Source organism: Chlamydotis macqueenii, chromosome 2 (genome assembly GCF_036417535.1).
Source record: "Chlamydotis macqueenii isolate bChlMac1 chromosome 2, bChlMac1.mat, whole genome shotgun sequence".
Taxonomy (NCBI): Eukaryota; Metazoa; Chordata; class Aves; order Otidiformes; family Otididae; genus Chlamydotis; species Chlamydotis macqueenii.
This window is the reverse complement of record NC_141557.1, coordinates 99,633,339-99,645,856: the sequence shown is the minus strand read 5'-3', so window position 1 is coordinate 99,645,856 and position 12,518 is coordinate 99,633,339. Positions and strand designations below refer to the sequence as shown.

At 39.2% G+C, this 12,518-nt stretch overlaps 1 protein-coding gene across 5 annotated transcripts in view; it reads left to right on the top strand.

The window, feature by feature from the left end:
* Positions 1–12,518, top strand: part of CARMIL1 (capping protein regulator and myosin 1 linker 1) — a 194,852-nt gene that overhangs the window by 75,381 nt on the left and 106,953 nt on the right. For all 5 annotated transcript variants that reach the window (XM_086740524.1, XM_086740527.1, XM_086740528.1 and 2 more), the window contains exons 3-4: positions 6,448–6,498; positions 10,893–10,952. In XM_086740524.1, coding sequence (XP_086596650.1) covers positions 6,448–6,498; positions 10,893–10,952 — 111 coding nt within the window. The remainder of the gene's footprint in view (positions 1–6,447; positions 6,499–10,892; positions 10,953–12,518) is intronic.

Below are 12,518 nucleotides of genomic sequence, written 5' to 3'. Positions count from 1 at the left end.
CTATGTTGTTTCCTCTGTTACTACAGAATAGGAGCCATTTACTCCAAGACTCTCTTTCAACCTTTGCAACTTCATTTTGCCCTTTTGTTTTAGGCAAATCCCTTGGAGTGTCCATGCCTCGGTTTTTGTCAGTTTAAACATGATGATACTTTTTCTTGACTGTCTTCCAGGGAGGGCTTGTTCATTGTTGTCTCTGAAATAGAAACTGCTCTGCATATTGGAACAGCTCTCCAGTAGCTAAATAAGTGTTTCTATTAAAATGATCCTCTCTAACTTAGACTGAAAGGGAAGTTTGAATGAAGCACTCCACTGTGCCATCTTGTGGTGTCCCCTGTCATGTTCGGTAAATTCATTTGAAAGGTGTTTTTTTTTCTTTTGAAACACAGCAGATTTATTTCCAGCAATTCTGATACCAGACCCCGCATTTCAACTAAAAGCTATTCTCCATACCATCCTTTGCTGTCCAGAAAGCATGGAAGATGGTGAGCCATACAGATCAGGCTTGAGTTTTTAGTAGGATACAACGGTAGTTAAGGACCAGTGAAAACCTGTGCTCTGCACAGTATGGCAGAGGGTGGGCAAGCAGGCTCTCTGTCCATGCCTCCAAGGGGACGCTGTGGTGGACATAAGGAATAATCATAGAGAAATGTGCAGCAGAGCAGTCCTTTATGGGAATGGCCAAGGTCCTTACTTGTACTGCAGAGCTTGCCCCTGTCTTGGGTGGGAGAGGATCGTACTGATGCAAATAACAGCTTCGCTTGCTGCTGGGAGTCTGCTCTGGAGTGTGTTTTGTGTAGGTCTTTGGCTGGCCGTGCAGGCACTGACAACTTAGGCAAGCCTGGGAATGCGCTCAACTTGGCTAAGGTCAGCTGAGGGAGGGAGAAATTCTGGTTTTTTGTGTGTGAATGCCAAGAACTGAATTGCACTAACCCTTCTCCAAAGGATCTTCTCCAGCTACAAAAGACTGGTGCTGGTGGATAGATAAATAGACGTTTGGAACAAGAGTGAATAAGCTTTGCCAATGGTTTCATCATAGGTGACACTCTTGAAGTAGCTGAGACCAAGAGTCAAATTTGGTCTTGGACAACTGAGGGGGCTGTGAGTGAAGGTGCTGCTGGACCCCATAGGTTGGGGCTGAACCGAGCCACTTTGCTGGTGTCAGCGCTCTGCAGAGAAACCTACTGTATGCCGAGCGATAGCACTATATCAGAAGCAGCGTATGTGTTCTTGTTGTGCCTGAGCTAATTAGCCCTCCAAAAAGACCTCCAGGATGCCAGCTAGCCTCTTTGTGTAGGGAGGCTCAGTGCTTTTAACAGAGACCGCCTCACTCAAAACCAGCTCTAATATCTCTCACGTGGTGCTGAAAGGGGCCTTTTATCTAATCGAACTCCGGTCGCTTCAGGATGGAACATTTACAACACCAGGCATGCAACCCAGGAAATGAATGGTCGATCCTAGAGGGACCAAGTCAGAATGGATGCTCTAACATGTATTGATTTATCCGTATTTTAACAAAACAAAACCTGTATTAGTGCTTCTGCTTTACCTCACGTTAGTATGTGTACATTAGATACTGAATCAGTAGTAGTAATAGGAAACTTATGATATAAATTCTAAGGCTACTAAACAGTACGGAAACTTATAAATAATGACGATATTTGGAATAATAATGGTGATGAATAATGATAAAATAGAGATTGTATAACTAAAAGGTATATAAAGAAAAGTGTCTTCTGGACTTAAAAGAATTCTCAAAATGATGGATATCTAAGTTAGAAAACCTGTCACTGTGCTTCTGTCCTCATGGAAATGGTAACAGAAGAGACTGAAGCAGTTTGAGGCTGACAAAATCGAAAATACTGTGAGGAAAAGAAACTATGGTGGAAGGAAAGGCTCAGAGAGTGTATTTTAAGAGGTAAAATATTTTAAGAGGCTTTTTTTTTAAATATCTATGTCAATCAGTTTTCAGCAAGAGAAAAACATTTGGCTAATCTGTCAAATTTTTTTTTTTTTTTTTTTGGGATTTCAGCAGAGGGAAGTTTCAAAACATCTGTGTTAGTGAGTGGAGCGACTTCCCAGGGCCCATGAAGTGCTGGGATGTTTTAATTTTGTTTTGTATTTCATCACGAAGCCATGCATGCTCACTGTGTTTTCCAGAACTCTTTATTCCTAGGCATTTTAAAAAGGGTAGTAGTGACTTTTAAAAGATTTCTTTCATTTCCTTATGAATTTGGAACTGCTTTAAATATAGCTAAGGTGGCTTGAGTTGCTGTGGTCTGTCTGGCAAAATAGCTGCAACCAGCACAGAGCTGTGTTGCTCTAATGATCTTCCTGTGACTGCCAGGTAGGGTGGCTGGGTTAACCCACTGCAGCCTTTTCATTTAACTTACAGTGCTAAAATTGGTAATAAGGCTAGGATTTGACAATAAATCATGAGATGCATCTCTGTGTTTATGTTTTGTTGATGTACTTGCTGAGGATCTGTGTTAATTAATTTTATTTACTGAAACAAATTATTTATTTTGGTAAAGAGAAGGTGACCTTGTAGGCCATGAGTCTCAGGAGAAATAATTTGCAAGGCATGTTTTTGGTGAACATTTCCGAATTTCAACTTGATTCATATATGTTGTGAGCAGTGTTGAGTGAGTCATGGAATTTAGAGTGATAAAAACGTTAAGAAATCATCAACTCGGGTATCTGTGTGTGAGTAGGAGTCATTTAACATTCAAATGATAATCCCATTTTGTGCTTGAAAAAAGGCAGAGTAGGAAGACAGACTGAAGCTACTGTAAACTAAATATAATTCTCCTTTATTGTTTCTTCCGTGCAGCAGCAGTCAGGTTATATATCTTGTATAAAATTTGCCTAGATGTGCTTGCTGCCTTTGCATCGCTACTTGCAGACCTTTTGGCTTACAGGTGTGTTAAAGTGTGAATCTGCTCTTGAGTCTCTTTACCCTGCATGTGTTTCTCTTTTGATGAGGTCTTTTAACTTTATTAATGAGTGAATACCCCTTATGACCAAACAAAGTGGTTATGAAGGAAGGGAGCTGCGACTCGTTGAGCTGAACACGTGAACATTTTCTTATCAGAAGGTAAGGCAGGTTACTCACCGTGCCCAGCTGCCGTTCTTGATGGGTTGTGAGCATGGAGCGCTTTGTTCAGAGTTGGCCCTGGATAAGGGTCTGCTCCTCTGAGTCTCTGGTTTTCAAAGGGACTTTGACCATGACACTCCTTCCCTTGTACTCAAGGTTCTCCGGGTGCAAAATAAGGATAACGGTGGCAGAATCTTCTCCTTAAGATGCTTTAGAACTGCTAGAGAGTATCTGGTGGCTACTTTTGCTTATTAGCTTCTTTGTATGAAGCAATTAAAAACTCCAGGAAATATAGAATCTGCCTATTCATAAAACCCAGCACTCCTGGATACTTCTGAAAGCCCTAGACAATTGTGCAATTAAGCACATACTCGTTACTTGTGTCAGAGGAATGCAACAAGCACCTGGGGTTTCCTTCACATGCATAGCTCGGTGCTTTAAGGGGGACTTGAAGTGTGGAAACACCTCCGGTGCCTCTGCCTTTGGCATCAGCATCGTATTTTGCAAGGAAAGGAATAGTAATACGTTGTTTTAAGTAGTCTATAATGTATGTTCTGTTGCCCTTGCAAGTACTAACAACCACGCGGAACCCTATTGACAGAGACGTGGGTGAGCCGGTATCTTAATGGCCATTATTTGTTTATGCACTGCAGCCTTATCAGGGAGAAGGAGGTCACTGAAAACTGAGTATCGCTGCTTATCCAGCAAGTCTCAAGTTGCTTTGGGGTAGAGGCTACTGTGTTGCCTAAATGCAAACAAAAATGATGATGTTAAAATGCAGATGTTGCATAAAATTTTGAAAAGATTTAAAAAAAAAAATCAGAAAGCAATAAACTAAAGCTGATCCTGTCGAAGGTCCGTGACTTGTGCTCGTGCATTTTAGCAGATAAAATTGTGATAAATGCCAGGCCTCCTTTTGGCCAGTTCTGCTGTTGTCAAAAAAAAAAAAAAAAAAAAAATCTAGTCCTGCTGTTGTCAAGATGGGGCATTGATTTTGCAGTACTAGTTTATCTTGTTTTTAATTGACTTTATGTAAAAATCACACACTTACTTGTTTATGACAACCTCAACTATGGAAACTGTAGAAACCTCAGTGTTACTGAATTAGAGGGCTCAAGCTTTTTTGTACCATCTTATTGCTCAAGCATAATTTCTTTACTGGCTGAGTGAGAAGAATTGTTTTACAGCAATCCTCTCCTTTGTATGTAAATGCATCTTCTTAAGGTGAGTGAGTACTTAAGTGTGGTCAGTTTTAGGAAGATCCTTGGTACGTCTACGACACGAAGATACATTGACATGTGCTCTGTTGGAACATCCTTTTCCAACATAATTGTGTTACAGCCTTCTGGTTACCTGGTTTGCATTTAGCTTTGTTATTTGAACTGCTCATGTGTAGTGTGGTGTTAAAGGGACCCTGTCTATGCTCCTGAAGTAGCTTGAACCCATGTATGCAGGCAAATGTTTTGTACCAGGACTGTGGCAGGATTTTCCTGTAACCAGCCACCTGCTGTGGCAAATACATAGACCCTGGTCTCTCTAATGTTGTAGGCCAGTACCTAGAAGGTAAATATGGAAAGCTGCTCTTCAGAAGCCATCCATTCCCCTGACTGTCTCACTTCTGCACCCGAGATATGATGACCAGAAGCAGATCAGGAGAAGCTGTTGCAGCTTCTCTACCTACTGCTCTGGAGGCATTTTGCTGGTGGTGCTGGTGCAAGGAAGGGTACCTGATCACCTGCCCCTATTCAGAGCTGGGCAGCTTGCTTGTGGGTGTGATAATGGATAAGAAGGGCACTCCTACTGATAATTAAGCTTTTCTTATGAGCACACAGGGTTGTAACTGAGGGGGTGATCCTCCCCAGAGGTTCCCAGGAGAGTGATGCCCATGTACTATGGATGGCTGTCCTGAGGAGGTGGATGAGCGAGGGGAAGGAATCCAGGTTTTATGAGAGAGATCAGCTGTTGGGCTGGGGAAACGGTGGTTGCGTAGTGGTAAAACTCCACCAGCTGACCCGTCCCCTTTCTTTGCCTGCTGGATTGCGGAAGCCGTGCTTGTGATAGGTGCAGCTGGGAGGAGAGCAGGAGAGACTATTTCTCCCACACGCGTGAGTGGAAGGGGTTGAGGCAGGTCTATCTGACAGGGCCTGGATGCGCAAACCCAGCACTGCAGTGGTGTGCCAGCCAGTGTAACTGGCCTTCAGTGAAGGGGCGAACCTTGGCTCTGTGTCAGTGATAGCCAGAGCACTAGGTCTAATCACATCAATCCTGCAACAGTCTGCTAATACCCAACACCAGTACAGCATTCGTGCTCTTAGATTTTAGCAAGATGTGGTTCAGCTGACATACCAAAGCTGAAATCTAATCTCCAAAGCATTCGAGCAGCGTTTGGAGCTGAGTGCTGGGCTGCCTTCTCAGGCTGGTTCTCTCTGTCTGAGTGAGGAGCACGTTTTGTGTCAACCTGCTCTCCTGGAGATGGACACTTACTGAAAAGACCTGGGTTCTGGAGGTCCCAGCTGTGTGAAAAGCTCTACATGTGCTGTGGGATTTTGATCAAGATGGTCCAATTAAGTAAGTTTCAGGGTTTTTTTTTTTTTTGTCCGGAAGAAGATGTAGCCAACAGTAGCTAATTCTCTAGGCAGGTAAATCGGAAAGCAATACTGTAGTTTTGCAAAATGAGTCATGCCTTTCGCAAAGCGTAAAAGCTGTGAGTGGGATGTGCTACTGGAGATTGGAGTGGTACTTTTATATATCATTATATTTTGATTGGCAGTAACTTCCAAAATATTTGTTTCATTTTGTTTTCTCCCCAGAGTCACTTGTCTTAGTAATCTAATTGTGTTTTTCCATTGTCCTTGCTGGAGAAGAAATGCAAGTGGTGTCAACGAGAAATCTTAGCATTGTTACTCTAGAAATGCACCAAGCGTGTCCAAAAGGAAATGCTTGCTTATTTTCTCTTATATTACTATCATGTTCATCTTGCATATTTTTGTAATATTTAAGTACATCCTATGATCTTGGTAGGACTTCTTATCCTTGCTTCTTTTAAAAATGTCACTACGATTTCTATTAGATGTTCTTGAGAGAGTGACTAAATAAATGTATTCCGTTCCATGCTGTACTGACTAGCTTGTAGCTGATCGGATTGGACTAGTCTCTTCACTATGCTCTGCTGGATCTGAGCCCAGTTTTGGTTTCTTCAGTGTATAACAACCCAGGGAACAGACACTCACTTTGCTAGACTCTTTTTCCCTCTGCTTTCAGGATTTTCCTATAAAAGAATCTTTAGTGATATTCCTGATAAATTTAATATTTCTTACAAATTCTGGTTTGTTTTTTTTTTTTGTCTCCAATAGGTGTTGGCATCATGTCGGGCATTTCTTTTAACATCTCGAATTCCCACCAAGGTAAAGCCACTAAGTTTCTCTAAATATTCAGGTTTTTTAGATACAAATAAATGTAAGTTGCATAAACTGAGTTGCATAAACTTAGCATATTTTAGTTATACATGTGCATCTGTTTATAATAAAGTAATAATTGAAGAATGGAATGTTGCATGGTGTTAAGTTAGAATAATGCTTCTGTTAGTGTCTGTCTTAAATGGATTTGTCAATTTATTTATACTATTTCAGAGGAATTTTAATTTCTAGAAATGCAGATGGGTGAAGAATTATGTTGGAAACACCAAACTGAAGAACTGTGAGATGAGCCTGATGATCTTTGTAGTGGGACAGTTTATGTCCAAATAATCTTTTGGCATTATTCCCTTTAATGGTTGAAGTGTCAAATGGGAATATATTTGATTTGGAGACAGAAATTTTCTTGACTTTTATGAAATTCTGCTGTTTTCTGATGATTTTTGTGGTTCATTTTGAAAAGCATCTTGCCAACCTGCCTTGCCAGTGCCAGTGAATTATCTTTTCCATTCCTGTGACAATTCGTAGTGATTGTTGTAGCAGAGAAAGATAATTTCCACATGAATGAAAATGGCTGATGTGGAAGAACATCTTTTGTCCAGCTTGGAATCAGTGAATGGGAATTTGGCATATGTTGTGTTTTATATATACATATGTGTATGTGTGTGTATGTATATGTGTGTATATATATGGTTTATAGAAGAAACAGGAGCAATAAATGGAATGATTGATATCAAGTTTTCAGTTATGTTTACTGGCAAATGTGACTGTCACTCATCTTTAATTTGAAGATGCTGACTGATGGGTAGGGTGACTAGTTTGAATTTCTGCTGAAATGTATTTTCTTTCGTTGATCATTGCAGATATCTTTGGTTGGTTGTCTTTTGGATTGCTGCAGCTTGCAGCCTGTTTTTAAGACAGGGTTTGGTGACTGGTTGTATGGAAGCATAGAGCCAGTTGGTGAACAGCTCAGACATCAGTGCCATATCAGTACGATGGACAGGTGGTGATGGTGATCTTGTTAAATAATAGCAAAGCCATTGTAATTCATCAAAAAACTCTTGAAGTCTCGGGCTCAGTGTACAAAGAAATAGCTGTACTTCTAGTTTAGCATTACAGACACTTCTAAAAACTCTTTTTATTAAAGGGATTTACTTAATTGAAAAGCTTACTTCTGTTTTCATGGAAATCTAGAATTATATATGCTGTACTAACAAAACTGTTACTTTAGTGATAACGGATGGAAGAAAGGCAATCCGAAGAAACTGTCTGCTCATGGTTAATGTCAAAATTAAACTTTTTCTATCTGAACAATTAGTAGGGTGGTTGAAAATGCATTTCTTTTCTAGCAGGATTAGTAAAACTTACTTAATTTTCTAAAGTCTATAATATTTTCAAAAGCTACTCAGAAGCTTTCTGAGCCTGAGAACTTCCATATAACTGGCACACAGTAACTGCTAGCAAGACAGCTGAGAAAATGCAGCAAAGACACTTTATTCCTCCAGGGACCTCTCCCAAAATTGAGTATGCTGAGAGGTGGCCAATTCTGAGTAACTGTTATTACTACATCTGATTCCAAGCTTCACTTTTCCTTAAACGGTGCTGTTGAGATCTATTGACTAAACAACAATCAAAGTTGAAAGGAGTAAAGGTTGATTAACTATAATATCAACTCGCATAGATATACTTAGAGCAAGAATATTACAATAGCCACCTCATAACTTCACACTCAGGCTCCCATCAGTTCACTTCCACTAATGTAGATGGATTGATAGGAAAGAAGTGCTGGACTTAAAGCCTACTAATTCCTACTGCAGTCTGTATAAAAATTAATTGCAACATGAGTAAATGTTGGATGTGTCATTAAGTCCACAGATAAGGGTATGAAACACTTGTGGGATTGTAATTTGAATTTCTGAATGTATTTTTAGTGCCAGCTCTCAGTAAGTTTTAATTGAAAAAATTTGAAACTGTGAGATTAACTGGCTTGGTAGCTGCAGGGTCCCTTATAGCCTTTTAGGATAATTTATTTAAAAATATAATTTTAGGTAATAACAGAGATTATGCTTCTTAAAACCTTGTAAAAATTATTTAATAGCTTCAAGCAGATGATGACGTTTAGAATGTGTTCTATATTGTTGCTACAAAGCAAGGACCCTAAATCCGTGATTTTAGGTTGAAAAATGAACCATAGATAAGCTGTAGATACCATTTCCTGGTATTTGTTAATTCTAATCAGGAGGATTTTTGCAGAACGAATTCTTGAGTCTGGATCTGTGTAAACTTTTCTCAACAGCAGAAAAGTATTTTTGATTCAGTGTACATATGTGTATGTTTGCATATACAAAGTATGTTAGCAAAAGCAAAACCATCGATCTGGTAGGTAAATTAATTTTCAAACTAGGAAGGATTTTAATCATAGAAACTTTTCCCTAAAATTTCATTGTGATTTGGGTAAACAAATGTTAGATAGTCTCTCATGTTTGTTTAATTTGACTAGCACTGGAGAAGAAGATTCTTTCACTTCTATACGTGTAGTCTGGCTTGCTCCAGTAGCCAACAACAAGAGCTGCTGTGGATTTTTTTTTTTTTCCCTTCTTTCTGGCCTGAATGAGCTGCACAGGGCCATGTCCTGTCATCACAGAAGATTGCCAATCTTAGCTTAGAAATAAGGCACTTAAATGGACCGAAGAGAAGTGAATGTCTTACCGTTGGAAAAATGCAAGGTGCTGGTTCTGCCTCTCCTGCCTTGGTTCCCTGTGCACACTCGCTTCCTAAACGACTGTGACAGCATCCCTTGGTCTGAAACTCCTCATCTGCTGTAGGATGCTGCCACCCCTGCAGCAGGATAAGTGGAACAAAGCACATGAAGACTCCTGAAAAACTTTAAAGTTTAGGTCTTTGGTGGAAGGTGGACTTTGCACAGAAATGGCTGAGGGGTGCTTCTGGTGATGCTGTCAAATCATGAGGGCAACTGAAAGGAACAGGATTTACAAAATAGGCAGTGAAGAACAAACAGACGGTAATAACATCTTCAATCTCTGCAGCTGTGAATGGATAATGTAGCTAAGTGCTTAAAAAAGGTCTTTATTTCATTAAACCCCCCTACGTTTCAGTGCATTCTAAATAATAACTATTTTTACTGGAATTTTTTGGGCAGCTTCATCTGATGATAACACTTTTCATTACTACTTATGGATTTGCCAGTGTAACCTTGCCGTTTAGGAGCGCTCTCTACTATCTTGCTGCTTTCTGGAAAACTTTTAGCTATTTGTTATGGTTGGAAACTGGTACATTTCCAACTTCTGTGATGTTACATCCTTTGGGGAGAGGGAGCCTTGAGAGCTGCATCTGGGTTCTGAGCATCCCAGGGGTTGTTCAGGATCATCTTTTAAAAAGATTGCCACAAATATAGAAATAAAATTATATAGTGTTTGCCAGTTAGCCTGGGAGTTATCCTGTGAACCTAGGATAAGATCAAGTACAGGGAACTCTCTGCAATTCAAACAGTCTGCTCAGTTGCAATGGTTTTAATGATAAATAAAAGGAAATGACCATGGTAATGTCTTACCTTGTAGTTAGATTCAGTTCAAGAGCTTTGTTTCTTTCTGCATATCTCAGCTGTCATGATGTTTGTCTACTGTCTACGTAGTTGTGAATTCTCATCTTAGCACGGTCCCTGTAGCCCTAGATTTGCCCTTGGAGAAGAGGGCTTTCCTGCCACCTTCTAAACTTTGATTTGGATTCAGTATGTTCACCCTTCTCCTCTACCTATCCTACTGCCATCCAGATAACTCACTCAGGCAAAGCTAATGTATTATTTCCTCTCAAACTTTTAGACATGCTAAAGCAGTCTTGGGCGTTTATATATCTAGCTATATATGGTATTTTTATTTATATATGTATATATAAAAAATATATGTACATGTACCTTCAGCTTCTGTGCAGTAAAATTGTTCACGTCTATGATCAGTGTAACTAAAGAAAGAGTAATACATGATGCTGTAAGTACTGTAATTGATGATTATTCAGTCACAAGAGTACACATCAGTAGGATATTGTGTAAATGATGCTTTTTATAGTAAATATTTTTTTAATAGATTTTATTATAAGCTTACGTAATTATAGCTTGCAGTAGAAGGTCCAGAGTGATATTCCTATAAACTCTAATAGCCATTTGAACTGGTAACAATCAAATGGAAGTGTTCTTTTAGTGTAAAATGTGATCAGGTAAGATACTAACAAATACATAGTGTCAATTACAGAAACTGATGTAAAATAACAGCCGCCTCGCTCAGGGTTTTCTTAACCTCATTGAAAGTGTAAGTGCTGTTTAAAATAAAAAAGTGTTTGCAGTAACGTGGCATTTTCTTTTTTAACTACAGCTAGAACTAACTTTCAGCTACTTGGAAATCCAAGGAGTAACTTCCAGTAAACCGGGTCAGGTGAGTGTATTCTAAATAAGACATTTATTTATTCATTGCTATATCTGTTCCAGTCAAGGAGGTAATGCTTTAACATGTAGGTGTCCCCATCTGGTGAGCACACTGTACACTTGCATTTTTACATTCATGATGCTTTAAAGTCTTAACAATAATGATAAGAATTTAAGGAATCAGTTTTAGGAATATGATTTGCAGGTGGGATGACGATAAGAAATACATTTTTTTTTCCTAGTTCAATGTGGCACAAACTTTCATTTGTCTTGTAAGTGAACGTTTTTCTCAGATATGATAAAACAATGGCGACTGGTACATAATCATCACCACGCAAACCTGAATAGCTTCTGTGGTGTATACCGTTATGGTGAAGCCTAGAACCGCTCCTTATACTGCAGGCAGAAATGGGTTGCTTCCAACTATTCTTGGTGCCCTTGCTGTAAAATATACTTTGTGTTGTGTACAGGAAGTTATGTGCCCAAAAAAGTGAATGTCAATGAGAAGAAAAGAACAATGCTGTTAATACATTTTTTTCATTCATAAGATGAAAGTGTTGACAAGATTTGACAGTCCAATTGTATCAAAGTCTTCATGTGTTTCATATGTGTCTGGCTTTTAAAGAGCTTTTTAAAAATAGGAGTGTCTGACACTTCATTTGACTCTGAAAAGCTCGCATTGTGTTTAACATGTCATCTTTTTAACCTGATTTTTGAAGCTTTTCTTAAAGGGGGGGGGGGGAAATCCAGATGTTTACTATTTTAATGGGGAGACGTTTAGTAAATTCTATGTATGTTTTTGTGCCTTTATTTAAGGTACTAAAATGTCATGGTAGCTAATGCTAATTATTCCTGGAGACATAGACAATCACTGTAGCAGGATTTACAAGGGATTTTCAGTAACCTCTCTTAACATACAGTTTTCCTAAAATATTTTTTAAAGTTTTCCATGTTTATATTGAATTGTGTTTTAAATGTGTAAGATTTACAGCTAGATTGTTGTTTGTGGGGCAAATGATGCTGTTGCGGTTTTTCCACAAACGTGTTTTATCTGTAATACCTGAAGGACGTAGTCTTGTGCAAGGCATCTTGCAGGAAGCCATGAAGAGATTCCCCCTGTAAGATAAATGAACAAATGGACTGTGTAATATAGGGAAATGTTGTGTTAATGTTGGTGATCATGAAAAACAGTAGCAACTTGCCCACTCAATCTTCAGGGAGTGACAGCAACAGGTTCAGCGGGGAGTTGAATTGGCGAGAAAATCTGTGAAGATTCTTGGTGTACTTTTGGGATAATATGGCCTCTTCAAGGGTTATCCTGATGATGGCTCTAGACATGAACTGGGAACCAGTTTCAATAAAAAACAATCTTCTGTAGCAGACTACGTAGTGTCCCCTCTTGTACTGTCTATCTACACTTCTTATTTATTCCCAGTATTAGGAGCAAACTTCTTACTGTGTATGCACAGCTCCTCGTCTAAAAGAGTTTGTGACTTGGGTTGTGCGAAATATTCACCTTAGAGAAGACAGAAACATTACATTGCTTCCTGTGATGTGTCAGTCATACATTAATCTG